Source organism: Dermacentor silvarum, chromosome 4 (genome assembly GCF_013339745.2).
Source record: "Dermacentor silvarum isolate Dsil-2018 chromosome 4, BIME_Dsil_1.4, whole genome shotgun sequence".
Taxonomy (NCBI): domain Eukaryota; kingdom Metazoa; phylum Arthropoda; class Arachnida; order Ixodida; family Ixodidae; genus Dermacentor; species Dermacentor silvarum.
This window is the reverse complement of record NC_051157.2, coordinates 98361638-98382926: the sequence shown is the minus strand read 5'-3', so window position 1 is coordinate 98382926 and position 21289 is coordinate 98361638. Positions and strand designations below refer to the sequence as shown.

General features: G+C 44.8%; 2 protein-coding genes across 2 annotated transcripts; one reads left to right on the top strand and one right to left on the bottom strand.

Moving 5' to 3' along the window:
- Positions 1 to 230: 230 nt before the first annotated feature.
- LOC119450424 (28S ribosomal protein S14, mitochondrial) lies at positions 231 to 17818 on the bottom strand. Its single transcript, XM_037713865.2, has 3 exons — positions 17690 to 17818; positions 17230 to 17391; positions 231 to 608 (listed from the first exon to the last, which is right to left on the bottom strand). Exons 1-3 carry the CDS (start codon positions 17750 to 17752, stop codon positions 426 to 428), a joined length of 408 nt encoding a protein of 135 aa, XP_037569793.1. The 5' UTR covers positions 17753 to 17818; the 3' UTR covers positions 231 to 425.
- A 187-nt stretch (positions 17819 to 18005) lies between these two features.
- On the top strand, positions 18006 to 20526 carry LOC119450423 (elongation factor 1-alpha). The gene is made up of 5 exons (XM_037713864.2): positions 18006 to 18030; positions 18552 to 18720; positions 18875 to 19054; positions 19153 to 19993; positions 20062 to 20526. Exons 2-5 carry the CDS (start codon positions 18577 to 18579, stop codon positions 20283 to 20285), a joined length of 1389 nt encoding a protein of 462 aa, XP_037569792.1. The 5' UTR covers positions 18006 to 18030; positions 18552 to 18576; the 3' UTR covers positions 20286 to 20526.
- The last annotated feature ends 763 nt before the right edge of the window (positions 20527 to 21289 follow it).

Here is a 21289-nt window from a genome sequence, read left to right as displayed (position 1 = left end):
GCGCGCCGAAGCTCGGGAGAGGGAGGAAACTCGCCTTAATCTCCAGGGCTTTGGAACAGCATTTTATATGAATGCCCCAGTACGAGGCTCGACAAGTAATATACGGTCTTCGCGCAGTGTAGCATTGAAGCTTTCGACAAAGACTGCAAGCCCCTGCCTGCGCTGTCTGATCGCGACAGACAGCGAAGCCACCCCTTTATACACGCAAGAAAACAAGACAGTAATAATCGTGGCATTCTAAACTTCTTTATTCCTGGCACGTCTACGTGAGATATACTTATCTGCATACCTTTTTAGGCAGTGCGGTGCAAGGATTGTAAGGGCCGTACAACGGCGAAGACCTCGCGTTGGAAACCATGCATTTGTACACGTCAACTATAACAATCTCTCGACAAGGTCCGGCCTGTAGCGTATATCGCGGGGGTCTACCACATGGCCCTCTGCACCCCGGACAGGTAGTTGTAGTCGGCCAGGTGCCGGAACATTATGCGCGACACCCGCCAGGGCCGCACGAAGCCTCTCGCCCGAGAGGTGATCACGCAGCGGCCGTGGAAGCGCGTGTAGCAGCTGTTCAACGGCAGGGCCGCGATCTCCTTGTCCGCAATTTCCTGCAAAATTGAAGAAGAAAGAATTACACAGGTCCCGCACACTGTGGGAATCGATGTATGCGAATCTTTCTGTTCTGTTAGCGTTCACTGACGATACTGGCGGCGATGTTGACGGAATACGACAGTTTGTGATATATACACATAGATATGACGGCACACACACACACACACACACACACACACACACACACACACACACACACACACACACACACACACACACACACACACACACGCACACGCATATATATATATATATATATATATATATATATAGAGAGAGAGAGAGAGAGAGGGAGAGAGAGAGAGAGAGAGACTAATCGTTATTTAACCTTCAACAGAGCTCAGTTCGTTGAGCATTGCGAGAGTGCAAACCAGCTTAAAGGGAAACTCCGGCGGCGTTTTTTTTAAAAACCATTTTAGGGCAGTGTCATTTCCAAATGGCATATCGACAGTTTTGTCACCGGTAGGGTGGTTCAATCAGCTTAGAAACTCGCCAATAATATTAAATAACCAATAAACGAGGTACCGAAACGGGTATACAGCTGCTTCGTGTGAGGTCAAGATGAGTGGATGACGTCAGGTCCTACACTACCGTAATGCAAACACTCAGAGCGCGTGCTAAACACGCAGTACACGAGGTGCTAACTGCAAAAAAGCGAAGCCGATGACGTCTTCTGACGACACGGGGAGCTTTTCCAGCTCTTTCGAACTTATTTCGAACTACAGACAGCGGCGATTTCAGCGACGATACGAGCGCTGAAGGATCGCCTCGTGCTTTGGACCCGGCGCCGCCGCGCGAGACAGCTGACGTGCCCAAGCTCGACGCATTGTGCGGCGGCAAGGCGAAGAGAAGCACCGGCTATCAGGGGCGCGATCTTGTACGCGTTCCAAAATGGAACGGAGGCGTTCCGTTCCATCGAGCCGCACACGATTGGTCAATTTCAACCGCGACGTTCAAATTGACCAATCGTGTGCGGCTCGATGGAACGGAACGCCTCCGTTCCACTTTGTAACGCGTACAAGATCGCACCCCAGGTCTGTCAAAACGACGATTGTCACGTCCGTCGTCTCGCAGAAAAAAGGAGCCAGCTTCGTCGTTTCTGGCCGAAGCGGCGGTGTGTAGTCTCTGACGTCACAAACACAGTAAAATGCCATACATTCGTGCGCATCAGTCGGGGAAGACGCAACCGATCTTTAAAATTAAATTTCAGGAAAACTAAATGGCTTGCAGTCATATCGTTTGGCACAGATAATCAGAGTGCAAACGAGAACGTATATTCGAAATTTTATTAAGGTCAGTGAACATCGAAAAATCGCCGGAGTTGCCCTTCGAGAGACGTGGACGAAAGAAAAGACGATATACACATATGCGCTATGCGTGTTTACACGCGCGCAATACGTAACCTCGGTGTATGTCATCCGCTATATCCTATCTGTCGGATCACATTTACAAAGCCATGTAGTGAACGCATCTCGCGATCCGTGTCAGCGAAAGCAATAACTTTTGCGCGGCACGGAGGCACGAGAAAGTAAGGAAAAGACAGCTAAGACAACAAATGTGCAGACAGAAAAGCTCACGCTGTTTACACTGGCACCCTTCCGCGCAAGCCCGTGTTGTTTTTACGCTGTGTTGTGCTCATCGCACGAACGGTCGCTAGTGCCGCTCGTACCGACCTCCCACTCTTTGTATTTTCTATCGCGTTTTGTATTTTTTCCTATCGTATCGCCAAATGAGCGAAGTGTCAGCGGCCGTTCGTTTCTTCTAGGAAGCCGAGTCAGTGAGTGAGTGAGGTTGGCTTTTCAGAGATGATTACGAATTTTAATGGTAACAGTGCCAGGTACGGCCAAACAGCGTCAAGATGTACAAAAGTTGAACTGCGCGTGAATACATGATATCCGCGTAACGTGCGCATAACCGCATATGGCTATATGTTAAACATGCGTGGTCGACACACTGATAATTACTCCAAACAGCCAATGGAAAAAAGGGAAATTCTCAACTGTTTTCATACCGCAAAAAAAAAAGAAAAAAAAAGAGAGAAAGGAGAAATGTCACATTCAGAGTTGCGCGCCGCATTAAAGGAGGCAGAAAATTAACACAAAACCGATAATTGCTCCCTACGGCGAGTTCGAACGTGAGCGGTGTAAATATACCAAGTGGCACTACTGTTGAATAATCGACCTCGTCGAATACAATTATAGAGGTGGGAGACGTGCACGGAAGTCCTTCTCCAATGAGGGCAGCACGGCAGCTCTGGCTGGTCATGACATAGCGATACGCTTTGATCAGTCCCGACGTGTTAGAAAATATTTTGCATTGCACGGGTGTTCTAGATGAAGAAGAAAAAAAAAAGTGCCGTACATAAACCATTATGTTGCTATGGCGCCATCAACGCCGCTGCGCTAGAGTCCCTGCATATATGGCCCTCATAGGGACAATACAGCTAGTTGGTCGAGTTGGCTGAGCATTATGAACGTGTAAATGCGCTTAAAAGACGAGGACGGAGGGTAAAACACAGCCCGTTGAGCACGAGGACGTGCGAAGTCGACAAAATTCAAACGTATTTTTCTGCACACTGATTATTTTCTACACTTCATTTATTTTGTTCAACGTATAGGGCGCCTACCCTTGTCCCCTGAATGCAACACGCTCGCCGACAGCACCGATCGACTCATACCGGGACGTGAATATACAGGGTGTTTCACGTAACTTGGGCCAAACTTCGAAAATATGCAAATGCCACGTAGTTGCACCGAATCAAGGTGATGTTGTTTGCCGTCGCTTGGAGATGCTCAGATTATTTTTTACATTCCGCCTAATTGAATAATTAGTCTCAATTAATTAACTTATCAATTGTGATGATTCGATGAAAAGTGTCAATGAGAAAATTGTAGAGCAACATGAGAAACTCCCGATACAGCTTTCTGTTGCTCAATACGTGCTACATAAAAGTGTTTTTCCGAGCGTGAAAGATGCCCGCGAATGCATGCAAAATTGCGCGCGACTGGCCGCTCGAGGCATCTTTGCGTGCATTCGCGGGCACCTTTTACGCTCGGAAAAACACTTTTATGTGGCACGTATTGAGCAACAGAAAGCTGTATCGGGAGTTCCTCATGTTGCTCTACAATTTCCTCATTGACACTTTTCATCGAATCATAACAATTGATAAGTTGATTAATTAATTGAGACTAATTATCCAATTAGGCGGGATGCAAAAAATAAGCTGAGTATCTCCAAGCGACGGCAAACAACATCACCTTGATTCGGTCCAGCTACGTGGCATTTGCATATTTTCGAAGTTTGGCCCAAGTTACGTGGAACACCCTGTATACTATATATCGCTTAAAATCGTCGAAAAAAAAAAAAAGATTTTGCTCTTACCGCAGCACTGCTCCTATTCAAATTTCGCAGAAAGATCGCATTTTGGAGTCTACGTCGTTTAGTGTAACACTCGGCGCAGTTATTTGCCTAGATTTTAAAGAAAGAATACTACAAATTTGCCTTCGCTTATGGGGATACAAGCTGCTGCCGAAACGGCGCTAACATAAACTTGTGTCGCCGTGTGCTGGCAGCTGTAGAAAGCAGCCGTTCAGGGAGGGTTGCCGCAAGGTGTCCGCTCCTCTGGAATACGCGGCAGTTCTTCCCGAACGGCTGCAGCTTGCATCCCCATAAACGAAGGCAACTGTGCAGTTTTCTTAAAAACTACACAAGTAACTCCGCCAAGTGTTATGAACGACGTAGACTCCAAAATTCGATCTTTATGCGAAATTTGAGCAGGAACGGAACCGTGCAGCGGTAAGCGCAAAATCTTTTTTTTTTCTCGAATATTTTAAGCGAAACGTGCACGTTCATGTATACCTGAGACCCCAATACCGAAACAATGGCGTGTTAAACTAATTGCAGCATATACGAGCCCGCAGTTGAGAATTTTAACCCGCCTTGACGCTCTGGTGTCAACGAGGTGACGTGCAGTAGGAACAACTGGATCGTCTAGCCATTACAGCTCATTTTGGGAAGAGAGCAGACAGAGGGAAAACGTGCCTCTTTTTAAATGACCGTTTTCTTGGTTCTAGCACTTGAAGGCACAAGGGATGGGAAGAAATTCGCACGTCTGAACGAATGTATACATTCGAGCGCCGTTATACACCGAAATGACCTGTACGACGAAGGAATTATTCTATCCCGGTTCTATATAGTGATCTGAGCAGTGCGCGACCTTTACAACGAAATGACCTATATAGCGAATTGGAGGCCCCAAGCTCTTCGTTATAACCCCGTCAGTCACGGTGTACACATTTGTAAACGCGGCTTATTTTTGTCATTTCTGTGTAGTTGTGGCAAGGAATATACCATAAAAATTAAGCTTAGGGTAAACTGAACGTTCTGCTTGCCTCAAGTACTTTTACTTCACTTCTGACGGCAATCTATCACTACCGAAGACCGCTTTAAAGAAGGCACTACAGTGTTTGACGGGAGGTGTGACGTGGGACGTTTCGGTAGCAATTGTTAAATTTTTAAAAATTATTTCTAATAATGCTTAGAATCAATAATTAACTTATACAAGTAATTCGCGCTAGCGATTCAATTCCTTTTTTTATGAAGAAACGTATCATTAATTACTGAGTGCACAATAACTAGATACTTAATCACTCTGGAATTATGGTTACTCATCATAAAATGCACGCGGAAAGTCATTTTACCACCTTGACTTGCTCTTAATGGAGTCTGCAGCACCGTGACATAACATTATGTAAATTTCATACATTTATCGACAGTCGATCATAATTCGTGACTGAAGGGGATAAAGGCGTTCGACTGTATAACAACCTTGCTCGGGTGGAGCGGTCAAAAGAAGACATGAGAGAATGAAATCCTGTCCATTTTTGCTTTCCGTGCCTTCCTTTTAGTTGCCTCACGTTGTCAAATTATTGTCCGCCCTTTCAGCCGCATTATAGGACGACAGCGCTAATTGCACGGTAGCTTATAATTCAAGCAGCTGCGCAATGGGGAGCACTAACAGCCACACCGTGCAACTTCGAACAGCACAGCGGCCGCTACGAACGTGCCGGCTTTCTATACTTAATCCGTTCCTGACCTTCCATAAACACGGACGGCAAGAGAGAAAAAAACTCGCCGGCGGACGCGGCACTGACACGCCCTACTTCGAACGGCGGCGAACTTGAACCTGTTTCGCCGGACTTGAAGAAAAGAAAAAGAGAGCGCATAAGAAAAAAAGGAAACGCCGGCGACACACTCTGCGGCCTATAATGCACCGTGCGTTGGCCCAGTCTCGATCAAGCGCGTCATTTACCGCATACCAAGCGGCGCAACGGAAGAATGAATGATGTGAATGCTGCCTTCCGCCGTTGGGCTGCGACAAAAAAAGTGCGTAGCTCGTGGCTGCGTTCGTCGGGAATCGATGAAGGCCTGTGGAAGCGTCCGTCTGTGTCCGTTCTATAGCCTGCGCCGTGTTGGCGATATGTTCATATGATCCGAAAAAAAAGAAAAAAAAAAAAAAGAAAGAGGGACCGGAGAAAAAAAAATTTCGTGGTACCCGTGGGATTCGAACCCATGTAATTTAGACGCTAGCACTTTATTCCACAACGCATTTCCGTATGTGACATGTTGAAAGTTAGTAGCTGTACCTCTTGCATCTTAACGAATGTGGGCTAAAGAAATTGCTTTTGCGGTCAGGCTTTCCGAGGTGCAGCAACCGACTGCATTCGCAAGAGAAAACTTGAGGGTATCACTGCAATGACCATAAAGAGGCAGTCAGTGGTGAAGTTAGTGTGCAGGAACAAGGTCAGGCGGTCACGTGTGCAAATATGTCAGGGAGTCAAAAAAGGAAAAAAAAAAAAAAAGCAGTCATAGATTTTAGTTTTGTTGGCCCCCGTCAGCCCCCGTTTTCTGCAACCGCGGTATGAAAGCATATGGCGTACCCTGAGCGGGAGAACATGTAATTCTATACTTAATACTTTGTGTTAAAATGTGCACGACAGATCATACTTTGAATGTTTCTCGGTGTTAACTATTTCCTTACCATGGGAAAATTGGGCACCTTGTGAAGGTTTTAGTAATGATCTCTTCATGAATATTATCATGGTTGGAACGTCCTGCTTAATATCAATCAAAAGCTAAATAATGGTGCTGTCTAAAGATTTTAATTTTATAAACATACGATGGGGCGAATAGGTAATATCATTCGTGAAAAACACGATTTACTGAGAAATGGATAAAACATTTGCATCGTTGCGTTCATAACAGAGAGATGAAACAAAGGGGAAAATCTGAAATATAAAGAATGACTCCACTTCAATTGCCTATTACCACGTGAAAGTTTCAACGTTCTAGGTCATAAGGAACACGAGCAACCAAAAAGCAAAATGTTTTCTGCTTAGTGGAAACTGCCTAGTGGTTTTGAGGGTCTCCTCCGTTGTCCGTAGTAAATTCTGATGACCTCCATTCATCCTCAGGGTCCCTGATGCTAGATGCATCCAAACAATCACTTGAGGACGCAACAGAATGAACTGTGTGAGTGCGCGTCCTGCAAGTACCAAATTCTGGTCTGCAGCATGTCATAAATAAAATCAAATAAAGAAATCGCAAGAACCACGTTCTCAAAAAAAAAAAGAAAGAAAAAAAAATAGCTAGAACGACGTCGTTCGCGCGAAGGTCCAGCGACTGAGGCGACTGCCATCTTCGCGATTTTACGATACGAACCACGCCCTTTGTACCGCCGTTAAAACTCGCCGCCGTGAAAAAAAAAAAAAAAAGAGGAAAGAAAGGAAGAAAGAAAAAAAAAATACTACTCAGGAATCAAAACTTTAATTCTTAGACAAACTATAGATGGCGCAGCAAGTTTTCCAGAAGCGCCGGTAGTTCCAAATTTTAGCGTGACGCGTATGGAACATATATGATCCGATTCACTTTGGGAGTGGTAAGGAAAGAGTTAATTCTATTCCTGTATAACGAGAGCTGCATATTCATTGTGATTCTTCTATTAAGAGTCTGGCACTGCTCAAAGCTGAGTGATTTCTCACCGTGCAACTTGAAAGGGCCCTGCAAGCTTTTTTTTTTTAATACGGCAAAAAAAAAAAAAAAAACTGCTTGGTTGCCAGATAATGTTTTCATAAAAACCTATGCCTAAAATTCGTGTGAATGTACTTCAGAGCCCAAAATATTGCTCCAAAGGCTGCCACCTTCAACCTTTTAAAACCCGCGCCACCTTTCCGCACTGCTGAGCAGAAGTAAAAACAATGCGCCATTGGCAGGAGGAGGAAGTGGCTATATAGAGAAGAAAACTGCGGAAATTAACTGTCTCACACACAGGTGGACACTTCAGCCACGGTGTTGGGGGATGGGAAAAAAGAGAGTGGAGGACATCTACCTTCTCACCCGCGTCTAGTTCCACATGACCTGTAGATTCACCCCAAGTCATGGTTGTGGATGAACATTAACTCTTCCCACCCGTGATGTTCCTTGACATCGAACTGCCCATGCGCCGCACGTGGCAGAAGCAAAAGCACATGATCATAACTGGTAGGGTAGTGGTGCCATCTAGTGATAGGTGAAGTCCAAGAACAAATGTGAACTGACTACTGTGAACTGACACTAGTGAACTGACACTACAATAAAAAAAAATCGCAGTTTCGCACGAAACGCTAAGCACTAATAGCGATCGCAAAGTATTAGACAACTACATGAAGTACGGTTTATATGCAGTTTTATCGATCGTATAGATTGCAGTAACCATTTGCTTATGAATTAAATTAACAAGCATGACGTCACGCCCGCACAGGCAAATATGAACAGGTCTCACCCGATGACAACGAATACTCGCTATCACAACGCTGGCGTATGAAAAGCGCCGGCACCGGGAAGCGAACGCTTCGTGCTGCCTCTCGCTTCATCGCGTCTCGGAAACTTGAGACAACGCGACCTCCAACACTAGGCGAGTGTGAGCACAGCACGTGCGAAGCCACCAGACATCTCGACTCGCCCTTAGGCTTTGCACCCGCCACGACCGGGCAGAGGACAGAGACGCGACCTCCCATACTGGGCGCGCGGGAAGACGACACGCATCAAGCCACCATCCTTCCCGACCCACACTCGCACCCACAGAATATGGCGCCCGGTGTGTGATAGGGTCTTACACTACCAGCTTCCAAGGAAATATGATTACTTCACAGTGAATTCAGATTGATGTTTAATTTACACAATGGATAATCGAGTACCAAGATGGTTTAATTAGCATAAGTGAACTGTATGATAAGACGTTCATTTTAGTTGCCTTTGAAATGGCTTATTTAAAGAAAGCTTCACAAAAAGCATGTGCATTTTCATTTTGCATTCAAGGCCCATGTTTGAATCTCGCTCAAAGCAGATTTATTTTCATTACCTTTTCCCATACAGAGTGTTGAGTGTGATGAAAAGTAGTGGAAAAACTGTATTGAGGAAGAAAAGGCAGGACAAAGTATTATTATCTTAATACTTCACTTTCAGAAGTGGCTTATAGAGACGTAGTGAATCTACAAACAAGAAGCTGGAATGTGTAGACTCGGCTGCCCCATTCTTAGCTTGCTTACTGCAGACAATTTTAGAGCTATAGCAGTAGTGGAATGCATACGTACAGAAAGGAAGAAATCATCACATTTGTACAGGCATGTAATCAACACGGACACAAAGAAATTGAAAAAAAAAAGAAGAAAAGGAAATTAAACATGGTTAATTGTGTCTAAAAGATGGTCCAGCGATACGGGATGTGCGTCAGTGATCATGAATTCGAATGATGAATGGTTCTCAGAAAGAAACTACTTGAAGATATTAGTATGCACAAAGAAAGGCATGAAATACAGCTCACGGAAATTCCTTGTCCCAGAGGATCTGGCAGTTAAGTATTTCATGTTAGGCAGACGACAAGAACCAATATTAACACAATGCAGGAATTTTAATGACTCAGTGTGGCATGAGGAGAGAGATGTGAGGCTTAGCAAGGATAATTTTATCTCTCTTTCCCATCTGTTATGACCAACATGGATGTAGCAATTGTGCTAGCAGGGTAGTGCTGCTGCTTACCAGCCTATGTGATGAAGCAAGATGTTTGAGGTAATGCATATGAGCAGTGCATGCACTACCAAAACAGGCTCAACTATGTCTTTCTTGGTGCGCTGTCGCACCAACCTTTTGCTCTTTTCTTCGATCTAAGCAAGACATCCCAGATTTCTAAAATGATCCCTCTGTTAACCTTTTTCTACTTCACCTACAGCTCAAACATGGTATCCAGTTATGTAAGAGGTACAGAAAAAAGAAATTCCCAACTACTCTGCTTAAAGATAATCAATATATCAATTGATCGCATCTATCAAGTGCTGTACTGTTTTAATACTAACAGAATAAGTAATACTTCTCTGCAGCAATGTCTCATGTGCTGTACAACTTGGCATCTGACAGGCAATACTTCTACATAGTAAAGAAAACACCATTATTAAAGTCTTCATTAACTTACTAGAATAACTATATCCAGCTCTTAATTGCACCAAAATTAACGCAAGATTATATTTCAGTGGTTCATCTAAGCACCTGGCCATCAGGACTAAACATTAAACACTTCCTTTGTAGACTTCTTATTAGAGACTAACCTCATAGATGTACCGTAACAGAGTGCAAGGAACATTGTTCACATTTATTAATTCGTTATGAGCCCCCACACGGCCCCCAAAGTATTGCAGCACCTTTTGCGAGCATTGTTCCTGCTAGGAAGTTTAGCATTGCAATGTATGACTAGCTGGACAAAGGTCATGGTGAAGCAGTCCACAGTGCAAAAGCAAGCCTAAGGGTGTTTCCTGCCTGCATCCATCGCATATATAGGATGTTTTATGGCTGCACCAAACTTTTAAAAATTGCTTGTGGCAGATTGCACAATTCTAACTGTTAATATAAAATACTCGGTGAGGAGGACATTACTTCTAAGAGAAATCAAAATCCTCAAGGGAATAATCAACATAATTAAAACAATTAACTTTTTAATTAATTACATTATGGCACATATTTCAATCTACAAAATATAGCTAGTGAGCATGCAAGACATATCGACTTAGAACAAATTCTGAGGATGGCACCGGTTTCGAGATATGCGCCGTCAAACTTGCAGTAAAAATGGACTGTTCCATTTACTTTTTAAAGAAAACGCTGTTTTATACATTGAAGCACGAAAGCAACTGGAGCACCAATGCATTTCATCGGACACATTGAAAATTGATATCTCGAAACTGGCATAGTCCTGAGAATTCGCCCCAAAGTCGATATGCCTTGCATACTCGCTAACTACAAGTTTTAAATTGAAACATGTGCTATAAAGTAATTAATGCAAAAGTTCATTAGCATAATTATGTTAATTATTCCATTCAGTATTTTGATTTCTACTAGAAGTAATGGCCGCTTCATCGAGTAATTTAGATCAATGGTTAGAATTGTGCTATCTGCCACAGGCAATTGAAGAAAAATTTGGAGCAGCTAAATAAAAACACCCCGTAGACCAGGCATCTCAAACTCAAGGTAGGTACCGACCAAGAAAGCACACGATTTCCAGTAGGCTGCATTAAAGGGGCCCTGAAACATTTTTCTAACTAATCACAGAATGACATCACTATTAAATAATGTTACCTCATGAATGTCCTGCCGCAAAATTTTTCAATTTCTTCAAGCACAAGTGAAGTTAGGCGTAGTTATCGGACCGATCAGTGGCTTTCTCTCTTCTTTCATTTCCACTAGCGCTGGAAGCTACACAGGTGAGACGGCGCGGGTGCGCAAGAGAGCAATGCCCCGCCCAAAGGTTGAACGGTTTGGCGAGACGGCATGTGGCAGCCCCGGTATCTATACAACACTTTTCCTCTCGGAGGCCCTAGCACAGCAGATGCAGCAACTGCCGTGTGTAGACCGGCAGTGTGCAAAGGTGAAATGGTTTTTCTGTCTTTTCGAGATTGAAGACATATATATCTTTCATTTACTCAACTCAAATGACCTATAATTGTATTACTGAGAATGTTCTCGCAATCACGAAATCAGTCAATAGCTGTTGTGAGTCCAGCTGCTTGCAATGATGCTGCATGATGACATTGCAGAAGCGAGAGCAAGCGATTTTTCACTGCTTTTGACACGAGATTGTGAATTCCCTGCTGCATGCAATGCAATAATATTTGGCTCACGTGTTCACAGGAGGTTTGTTAACAGATGAGCAACATTCTCTTACCATGTTCAAAAGGTGATTCAGGGCCCCTTTAAAGTATTTTGTGAGAAAGGGCAAGCTGTTATAGGGCTTTGAGAACTTCAAAAAGGAGGGAGGGGCTGAAACTTCAGCTGGGCCATCTGGGCCTCACAAAAGAGGTCTGTAGCCTGCATGTTTGACACCCCTGTGCAGGCTTAGCTTATTTAGCTCTGGCAGAAAGGGGGAAAAAAAAAAGAGTTTGCTAAATAGGGTGATGTTGCCCATCGAGCTGGAAAATCCTGCCATTCACAAAGGTTTTAATTTGCATAGTAAACAGTGCCCTAACTGTTGTTCCAGGTGGAGACAGTATTAGAAACTTTGAGGTTGTATGTATGTGCAGTATGGGCTACCGTTAATGAGAAAACAAAGTTAGTATTTTGGGTGCGATCACAGCTCAGCTTTCACTTAAAGGCTATTAGGTTTACTTAACATGCAACATCAAGCACTTTCTTTATGAAGTTGATTGCACACTGAAGTTATGCTGGTCTGAATACAAATTAGGTGTTCCCTTCAAGAAGAGTACTCTACATCTGCCAGCTGATGTGACAGAACATCAATAATGTGCAAGCTTTTTCATCTGCATTTCAACCATTATGATGCTGCCATGTCATTAGTTGGGCAAACTAATGTCAACGCGTTGATGCAGACAAATTTTTTTCATGTTACCCGAGATGAGTGCACCTTTACTCAAGGGTGTGCCCAAAATGCAGAACATAAGTGCCAACTAAGGCTCGTGATTTCACTTTAAAGTCCGATTAATTTAGCAAAGCTTTAATCGCAATATTTTTCTGATTGCGTTTAATCAGTCACATGAGAAAAAACAGGCAAATGTCAGCACCTACATCTCTCTTCGCTTTCTCAACAGCAAGGAACGGAATGTGTACAGGCTGAGCTACAATGTTAGAACACCTGCATGTATATGCAGTCAAAACCTGCCTATGCACGCATACTTCAAGCAAGTGGTCAAGCGAATAACCTCACTGCAACTGAACTTGGATGACTGCATCAGTGTGAGTTTGATAAGCTTTGATACGAAAGGTGCCGCTGACGTGATAGTAACCCATTAAGGCACAAGAAAAAATCTACAAACCAGATTTCATTGATTTTTTTGTTTTACCGAAACATTTTATTCACACTGTTAACACATTGTGAGAGTTTTAATTATTGTGCTTTATTTGTTAAATGCAACGGCGCACTTTATGAAGTACACCGTATGAAGTTTATGAAGTTCGCTGTGGCTTCACGGGAGCAAAGCCTGACGAAGGTCCTAAAAGGTATGTTATATTTTGGAACTTCATAAAACAGAAACGCATAGAACGAAGAGTCAAGTCAAACTTCATATATGCCCACTTAGTCTGCTGATGGCACAATTTGCATTTTAGTGGCAATTATTCTTTGTTATGAAGTTGTTTTACAATTTAAGTATGCATGACATATGACTACAGCAGGCAACACAAGGAGCGGCTTTGATGTTGCTTTCCCAGACTTACACAGTCATATTCTATTTGGAAAAATGAAGACATGAAATTTCATGATGAATGCAGGCATACAATAATGAAGTATTCATCATTCTGTTCAATGGTGGTTGAAATATACAACATGGTGGTCTTTCTTGCAATGACATTTGATTTCTTGCATGAGAAACCTATCGCATCCTTTGCTTGTTAACATCTCCATTAGTATTTTCTTATGAGTCTTCTGGGTCCAGATTAAGGGTTACCTTACTCTTATTGCATAGCTAATCTCGCTTGGCAGAGGAACATGCATTGCCTTTGTCATTTTCTCTTTCCTTCCACTTATTTTCCAATTTTTGTCAAAATCACGCATAAATTCTCTCTATCTGTAGAAAATACTTCTATCTATATTGTTTTTCATTTATCTTTACTTACTGTAACAATGTTTGCCATTTTATTCACTGTGAAGACAAGAGCATTGACATCTTTGTCAGCAGGAAAAAGGGACCAATAGGAATAATAACAATGCTGATGAGATCCTTGTTCTCTCTTTGTACATGTACAGTCTCTGAAGTTTTAGGAGCCAGCAAAAAATATTTTGTTGCCATGTGTCGAAAAACGTCATATGTGCTTTGAAAACAATCAAGCTGTTCTAGCACACACATGAGGCCAGCGTACTCTATAAAGTACACCTGCATTCCTTTTCTTGCAACACTATAAACATGCTTACTAAATGCAACAATATGCATTCATACTTTACGGGATTCTTTTCTAAAAAACTTTCACACGAAAATCAGGTTCCTGAAGCAAACCCTATGCTTCATAAACAATGAACAAGCTGCACGCAGAGCAGTACCTGCCATGTTCAGCCTATCTCCAAGTTTAGTGATGAATGAATCAAAGACATCAAACAGCTGAGAAAAAACTACAATGTGGTACTCTTGGCAAGGCCTTCTTTAGCAAAATGGTATCCTAGAAAAAACAATATGTTGTGTTGCTGTACTTTAAAAAAGTACGCTGGATGCTAACACTGGCAGATCCAGAAGGGGGGCGGGGGGGAGGCTGGGTCACTCCCGAGAATGCTGGCACTTTAGCAATGACTGTACTAAGCATAGCATGCAGCAATCGACCAACCAACACCCCCCCACCCACTCACCCCTCTTTTTCTGTATATTTTGATCAGGGCCCCCCATGGAGGCTGCTCTGGATCTGCCCCTGAGCGGTAATGGGTTAAAAGCAACTGTCTTTTTAAACAGCATGGTTTGTTTTTTGTTTGAAGTTTATTCATTAGCTCTTGGATGTAAATCCCAAAATCTGATTAAACAATTAATTAAAATGCTCCAATCTATTGGCCTAAGGTTTTTCGTCGATGCCCAGTTCTAGTGCCAACAGAATGCAGACCCAGTACAGAATAAGATCATGCAGCTGGCATTTGCTGGAGCTATGAAGCACAGGTCATACATTGGTAGTTTGGTACAGTTGGCAAAGAAACAAATGCAGTTATGCGAGATCCTGACAGTCATCACATGCTTCAGAAAATGGTCGTAAACATGCAGGCACTCAACAAAATTCTACTTAATTAACCTAGCAAGCTTACACTAGTCACTAAAATTTATTTGGACAGAATATCCCCTAGACACAATCGCATCGACACACGTGGAGGCGGTAAATGTGTTGTGGATGTAATGGCTTGTTTCAAGCAATTTCTTAGTCACTAAACCCCGACCAATCTGGCTTGTCTTCTTTGCTGTGTCTTTTATTAATATCTGTTCTGTAATACTTCTTTCTGGGGTTTTACGTGCCACAACCAGTTCTGATTATGAGGCACGCCGTAGTGGAAGGCTCCGGATTAATTTTGACCACCTGGGGTTCTTTAACGTGCACTACAACGCAAGCACACGGGCGTTCTTGCATTCCGCCTCTATCGAAATGCGGCCGCTGCGGCCGGGATTCGATCCAGCAACCTCGTGCTCAGCAGCGCAATGCCTTAGCTAACTGAGTCACCGCAGCTGGTAATAATGTTCTGTAATAGTACAGCAGGAAATGGGATTAAGCAAGTGCTTGAGGACATTCTTGGTTGAGTGAAGATGTTTTCAATGATGTTTTCACTAACAGCCTGTTTCAGGAGAATTCTTTGAGTGTCCATGTGTTACTTGCACGGCTGTGACCACGCCCTAAAGCATTGCACAAAGGTCAGGAGCTTGCATAACTGAATTTCATTCTTCTTTAACTGTATCGGTGAAGGCTTGCATCATTTTTCAAAAGCAAGCAATCCCTTTGGCCTCTTGAAAGTTTATTCCGTGAGTGCTGCTTGTGTGTGCAGGACACTATTTTGTAAGGTTTGGCTGAGAAATAAACATGTTTATGAGAGTAACAGTTGGCTGAGTTGGTATAGATACATAGAAAAAAATTCAGTGGCGATTTAGCGGTAAATGCAAGAGAAATGCATTCGGCGGCATTATGGCGCACCTCTTTGAGGTCCCGAATACATAATTTAAACAGAATTCACCACATTGCAATGTGTTGTTCAGGAGTTCACTGGACACGTGTCTTGCCTCTCTGAGGAGCAAAGTGTGCCAGCGTGCACACACACACACATATAGTGCAACTGACGGCGGTCTGCTCTGAACCGCTGTCAGTTGCAATTCCCCTCTCTACTTCTACCACGTGACCGGCTTCTCACGCTTACAAGTTTGAGCCTCTTAATCATGACACATAAAAAAAAAAAAAAAAAAAGCTGCAACTTTTTACATGGATGGAGACAGAGTCAGTGCTGGTGCCTGGCTACTCTATCTTCGTACATGTAAAAAGTTATCTTTTTTTTCCCACCAAGAAATAAATATGCTAGCTTGTGCTTCCTTTATTTGTGAGAGCGATGTGCTGTGTTATGTTTTAAAAGATCACGGGCTTCTTCCCCTTCATCTTAGTTGTCGGATGACCTTGATGGCTTCCATAGCTCGTTTGCCTTCTTTAGTCAATGACTTTGCAATGTTCATAAGCGACCACTACGAGCTTCTAGAAACACCTTTACTGGCCTGTTTCATTCAAACAAAATGAGCGGCTAGCAAACGGCCGTTGACAGCGTTTGTCACCTGTCACTTGGGCGTCTCGGGAATTGAAAAAAAAAATTTTTTTTTCAATGGGAACACCAGATGACGATGGGAACGCATCCGTTTTCTTCAAGGTGCCTATTCTCGGCCGATCATTTTCGGCGATACTATCTCTTTCGCGTGACGTAGTGCTCAGCCAGTCAATCAGCGCGCACTGAAAGTGACCATCCGGGAATGCGTCCCCAGGTTCACACGTGGTCACCCACAGCGATCCGCAATGAATGGAGAGTTTAATATGTGTCTCCGTTCTTTTCTTTTTTGGCAGCACGCTAGCTTCACAATGCATTAGTAGTGCGGCGTATCACAGCGGTTTAACAACGACGCGGTAACGCCGGTGCCGCTTGATTGTCAAACCGAATAAACGTTTCGCGGAACGACAGCGTACTACGCTTGCACATCCGTGTCTCACGTGGCGAGCCGCGTCAGCCGACAGACCGCCACGAGAGAAGCGTCTGCGGCGGCGGAAAAAAGAAAGCGAGGGGGCGGCGGCCTTTCCGAAAGTCAATAATACCGTCTGCTCCACTTACTCCGCACCAAACTTCGTTATTCGCACGGTAATAAGGCCCTAAGACGGCAATATTATTGAGATTACACGGTTCTCACGAAAGCCTTACCTGAAACAAACGCCGAGACGGTACTGTTAGCGCCAAGCATGGATTACTTCATTTTTTTTTTTCCACGAACGCGTCGTTCACAACACAATGCGGGCGTGGCCAATACGTACAAATAAAAAAAAAAAAAAAGTTCCATCGGTCACACTGCGGCTAAGACAGAACAAGTGCCACAGTACCTGCAAACTTTTCGGCAGGATGTCATTCTTTCTCATGGAGTTGATATTTAACCTCAGACGCGCGTACTCTTTGACCGTTCTTCTCCTCTTGGCGTCTCGAGCCATTCGCCAGTCGGTGTACATGTTTCGACAGGGCATTAAGGTCCCCAGTGGCGTGGCATTCTGCAAAGCGTAGCAAGTGGATCATTAACTTGGCTGCAAGAAAAAGTGTACAACTGCGTTGTACGCAGTTTAAGTGAGAATAAAAGCTGTTAGAACGTGTATATCCCATCACTGGAACGCAATAAAACACTTGCGACAAGTTTCGAAAGAAAATTTTATCGAGAGGCAAGTCGAACTCTCAAGACGCATCTTCCGATGCGCTCATGAGCGGCGATAGGGCTGAGCCACACGGCGTCTACGACTCAGGAGAGGTGTCAAGCAAAGAGTGAAGGTCAAGCTGAACAAATGTGAAACTTGCCTGGCTTGGAAACCTGGCGCCTAACATAAATTTAACGGTATTAATGACTTTATTCATTGCCATATTGAGAATAAACTGGGCGTCGGATCAATAAATGAACGACATGTACGCCGCCATCACATGTGCAAAACTTAAGTCCGCAGACAAATAATTGAAACTAAACATAACTTTAATTTTTACAAAAACAAACAATAAATATTTTGTAATTTTATTATAATAAAAATATTAAGATTGTAACAAAAAAATACTTTTTAAGAGTTTTTAGTGACGTCATATGCAAGTCGATATATAGCACGTGACCCATCGCCGTCATTCCTCTTCGCTCTCCGTCGGTTGTGTTGGTGAGTTGCGGCTGCTTTTCATCCGCACGATTTTGGCGTTCGCAAGTGTCATCCGTAAGAAAATTTGGGGGGATTTTGTAGCCTGATGGTTTCTCTTACGTCCTTTAGCAGTATTTTAACCCATGTGGTGTATTTTAGCGCGTCTAAAGGCTTCACAGTTCATAGGGTTGCCGGTGAAACGGTTAATCATGGCGCTCTGATAGGCCCTTCGTGTTGGAGCCGGTTGATTCTTTTCCTACGTGCTCCGAGTTTTCCGAGATCCGACCCTTAATTTTGCCTGCATTTAGTTATACTGCTTCTGTCGTTCGTGTAAAGCGTAATATTGGTAGTTGATTATTATTTGACGCCTCGTGGTAATGAATCTTCGGTCGCCATTTTGGCCGCACGCCATTCCGACGTGCTTTTGTCTGGCGCCGGCTGTGTTCTGGGGCGTGGGGTGGTGGATCACTTTGACGGTCATTGCGCGGCTTCTCGCTAACACTTGCATTTGCCGTTGCGCGGCTGTTGCGTTTTATTTCCAGACAGGGACACGCAAAAACCGCGACCATGGGAAAGGAAAAGACCCACATTAACATCGTCGTCATCGGCCACGTCGATTCCGGAAAGTCTACGACTACCGGACACTTGATCTACAAATGCGGTGGCATCGACAAGCGTACCATCGAGAAGTTCGAGAAGGAAGCCCAGGAGGTCAGTGACTTGTCGAGTTCTTTTCCGCAGTTTCTAACCCTTGCATGAGTGCTTCTGCTGGCGTCGCGTGTTCGCCATATTGCCCGGCGCGCCGGCCGGCGTGGTCGACTCGGGTCGTTAACATGTCCGCCGGTGTGTTCTTTCCTCTGTGCAGATGGGCAAGGGTTCCTTCAAGTATGCGTGGGTGTTGGACAAGCTGAAGGCCGAGCGTGAACGTGGTATCACCATCGATATCACCCTCTGGAAGTTCGAGACGCCCAAGTACTACGTGACTGTCATTGATGCTCCCGGACATCGTGATTTCATCAAAAACATGATCACAGGAACATCGCAGGTTCGTTCACGTGTATCTTGCGCATTTTTCAATTTAGTGGCCGGATTGGCCCCTGAATATTGCTTTCCGGAGTTTGACGAACGTGTGTGTTTGTGCAGGCTGACTGTGCTGTGCTGATTGTGGCTGCCGGTACCGGTGAGTTCGAGGCTGGTATCTCCAAAAACGGCCAGACCCGAGAGCACGCCCTGCTGGCTTACACCCTTGGCGTGAAGCAGATGATTGTCGGCGTGAACAAGATGGATACCACAGAGCCACCCTTCTCTCAGAGCCGTTTCGAGGAAATCCAGAAGGAAGTGTCTGCCTACATCAAGAAGATTGGCTACAACCCTGCTACTGTTCCGTTTGTGCCCATCTCTGGCTGGAACGGTGACAACATGCTCGAGCCTAGCCAGAACATGCCCTGGTACAAGGGGTGGTCTATTGAGCGCAAGTCTGGCAAGTCTGAGGGCAAGACCCTTCTTCAGGCCCTCGACGCGATGGAGCCTCCGACCCGGCCCACGGACAAGCCCCTCCGTCTTCCCCTGCAGGACGTCTACAAGATTGGTGGTATTGGCACGGTACCCGTCGGCCGTGTGGAAACCGGTGTCCTCAAGCCCGGCATGGTCGTCACCTTTGCCCCTGCCAACCTGACCACTGAGGTCAAGTCCGTGGAGATGCACCACGAGGCCCTCGTCGAAGCCGTGCCCGGTGACAACGTCGGCTTCAACGTCAAGAACGTGTCTGTGAAAGAGCTGCGCCGAGGCTATGTGTGCGGAGACTCAAAGGACACCCCGCCCAAGTCCACGGAGGAGTTCACCGCCCAGGTTATTGTGCTGAACCATCCCGGCCAGATCGCCAACGGCTACACGCCTGTGTTGGACTGCCACACAGCTCACATTGCCTGCAAGTTCAGGGAGATCAAGGAAAAGTGCGACCGTCGTTCTGGCAAGAAGCTAGAAGGTATGGCGTGTTGTGGTTTGATTATTGTGCAGAAGGTTCTCATGAGTCTTCTCATTTTGTCTTTGCAGACAACCCCAAGTTCATCAAGTCTGGTGATGCTGCCATCATCGACCTGGTGCCTTCCAAGCCCATGTGCGTGGAGACCTTCACCGACTTCCCGCCCCTGGGTCGTTTTGCTGTCCGTGACATGAGGCAAACGGTTGCTGTCGGTGTCATCAAGTCTGTCAAACCCAAGGAAGCATCAGGTGGCAAGGTCACCAAGGCTGCTGAGAAGGCCCAGAAGAAGAAATAACTATGGCTGCTTGGCAGGGCCTCTGAAGAGCAGCAGCACGCATGCTGGCCCCCAGCTGGGAAAAAGCTCCTGGCTCAGTTTTTGGTTACCCTGTTTCTCAACATTTGGTTGCTGTGTCAATGTCACCGCAAAGAGTTCAGGAGGAAAAACGTCTGTGCCCCTACCTGTTGAGATGTTGTGTCATTGGGTGTTTCTATTTTAAAGTGACGCAAATAAAGCCAAGCTGTACCACCCTGAAGAAGTTTCGTTTGTTGTGCACGATCATTCAAGCTTTTCACGGTGCATGCATGCAGTGTCACTGCAAGCACAGACTTTCGTCGGTTGCAAAATGCTTGTGAATACACCACCTAGCACGTACGTTGTGAACGTGGATATCGGATATTTCGAAATGCGCCAACGCATACTGCTCCAGAAAGATCCTTGAGTGCGAACCCTGATGATTTATTTAAATCTTGTTCTAGAGGACCATCGTACCACAGCAATTGCATTACATTCAATTGTCCCCAAGCAGGAAGATATCTGGCAAATATTACTGATCTTTAACATCTATCAATTTTTTGTTATTGGGGGAGTGCGAGAACGCCTTTCAGCACGTTTATTGACCTGATGATTTAGTAGCGGCCAGCCCCTTTGTAACGGGTGGACACACGCAATGTCCTGGCCTGGAGGGTTTAAACAAAGATAATAAATAAAAAAAGGAAAGACAAACGAAGGAAATGTGCACTTCGTAGGTAACTATGCAAACGACTCGCATCCGGCGCACACTGGTCCACCACTCAGTCGCTTTTTGGTGGCCACTACAGCGCAGGCCCGGCCGACGTTGCGTCCATTCGCGATGTGGTCATAGAATATGTGGTTTCCATCTGCCTACAATCGCTCACCCTCGCGGTTGCTTCAGTCGCCGCGTGGTGGCGGAACCGTCGGAGGAGGTGAGTCATGTGACGCGGGCCTATCACGTGAGTGCTATGACTGGTCTGGTGCTGGACGAGTGCGAGCTATTCAGA

Coding starts and splice junctions, on each gene's coding strand:
- LOC119450424 (XM_037713865.2), bottom strand. CDS start 17,752: ATGGCAATGAATAAAGTCATTAATACCGTTAAATTTATGTTAGGCGCC. Junction 17,392..17,689: donor GCGCCAGGTTTCCAAGCCAG/GCAAGTTTCACA, acceptor TACGCTTTGCAG/AATGCCACGCCACTGGGGAC. Junction 609..17,229: donor TCCTGCCGAAAAGTTTGCAG/GTACTGTGGCAC, acceptor TCAATTTTGCAG/GAAATTGCGGACAAGGAGAT.
- LOC119450423 (XM_037713864.2), top strand. CDS start 18,577: ATGGGAAAGGAAAAGACCCACATTAACATCGTCGTCATCGGCCACGTC. Junction 18,721..18,874: donor TCGAGAAGGAAGCCCAGGAG/GTCAGTGACTTG, acceptor TCCTCTGTGCAG/ATGGGCAAGGGTTCCTTCAA. Junction 19,055..19,152: donor TGATCACAGGAACATCGCAG/GTTCGTTCACGT, acceptor GTGTTTGTGCAG/GCTGACTGTGCTGTGCTGAT.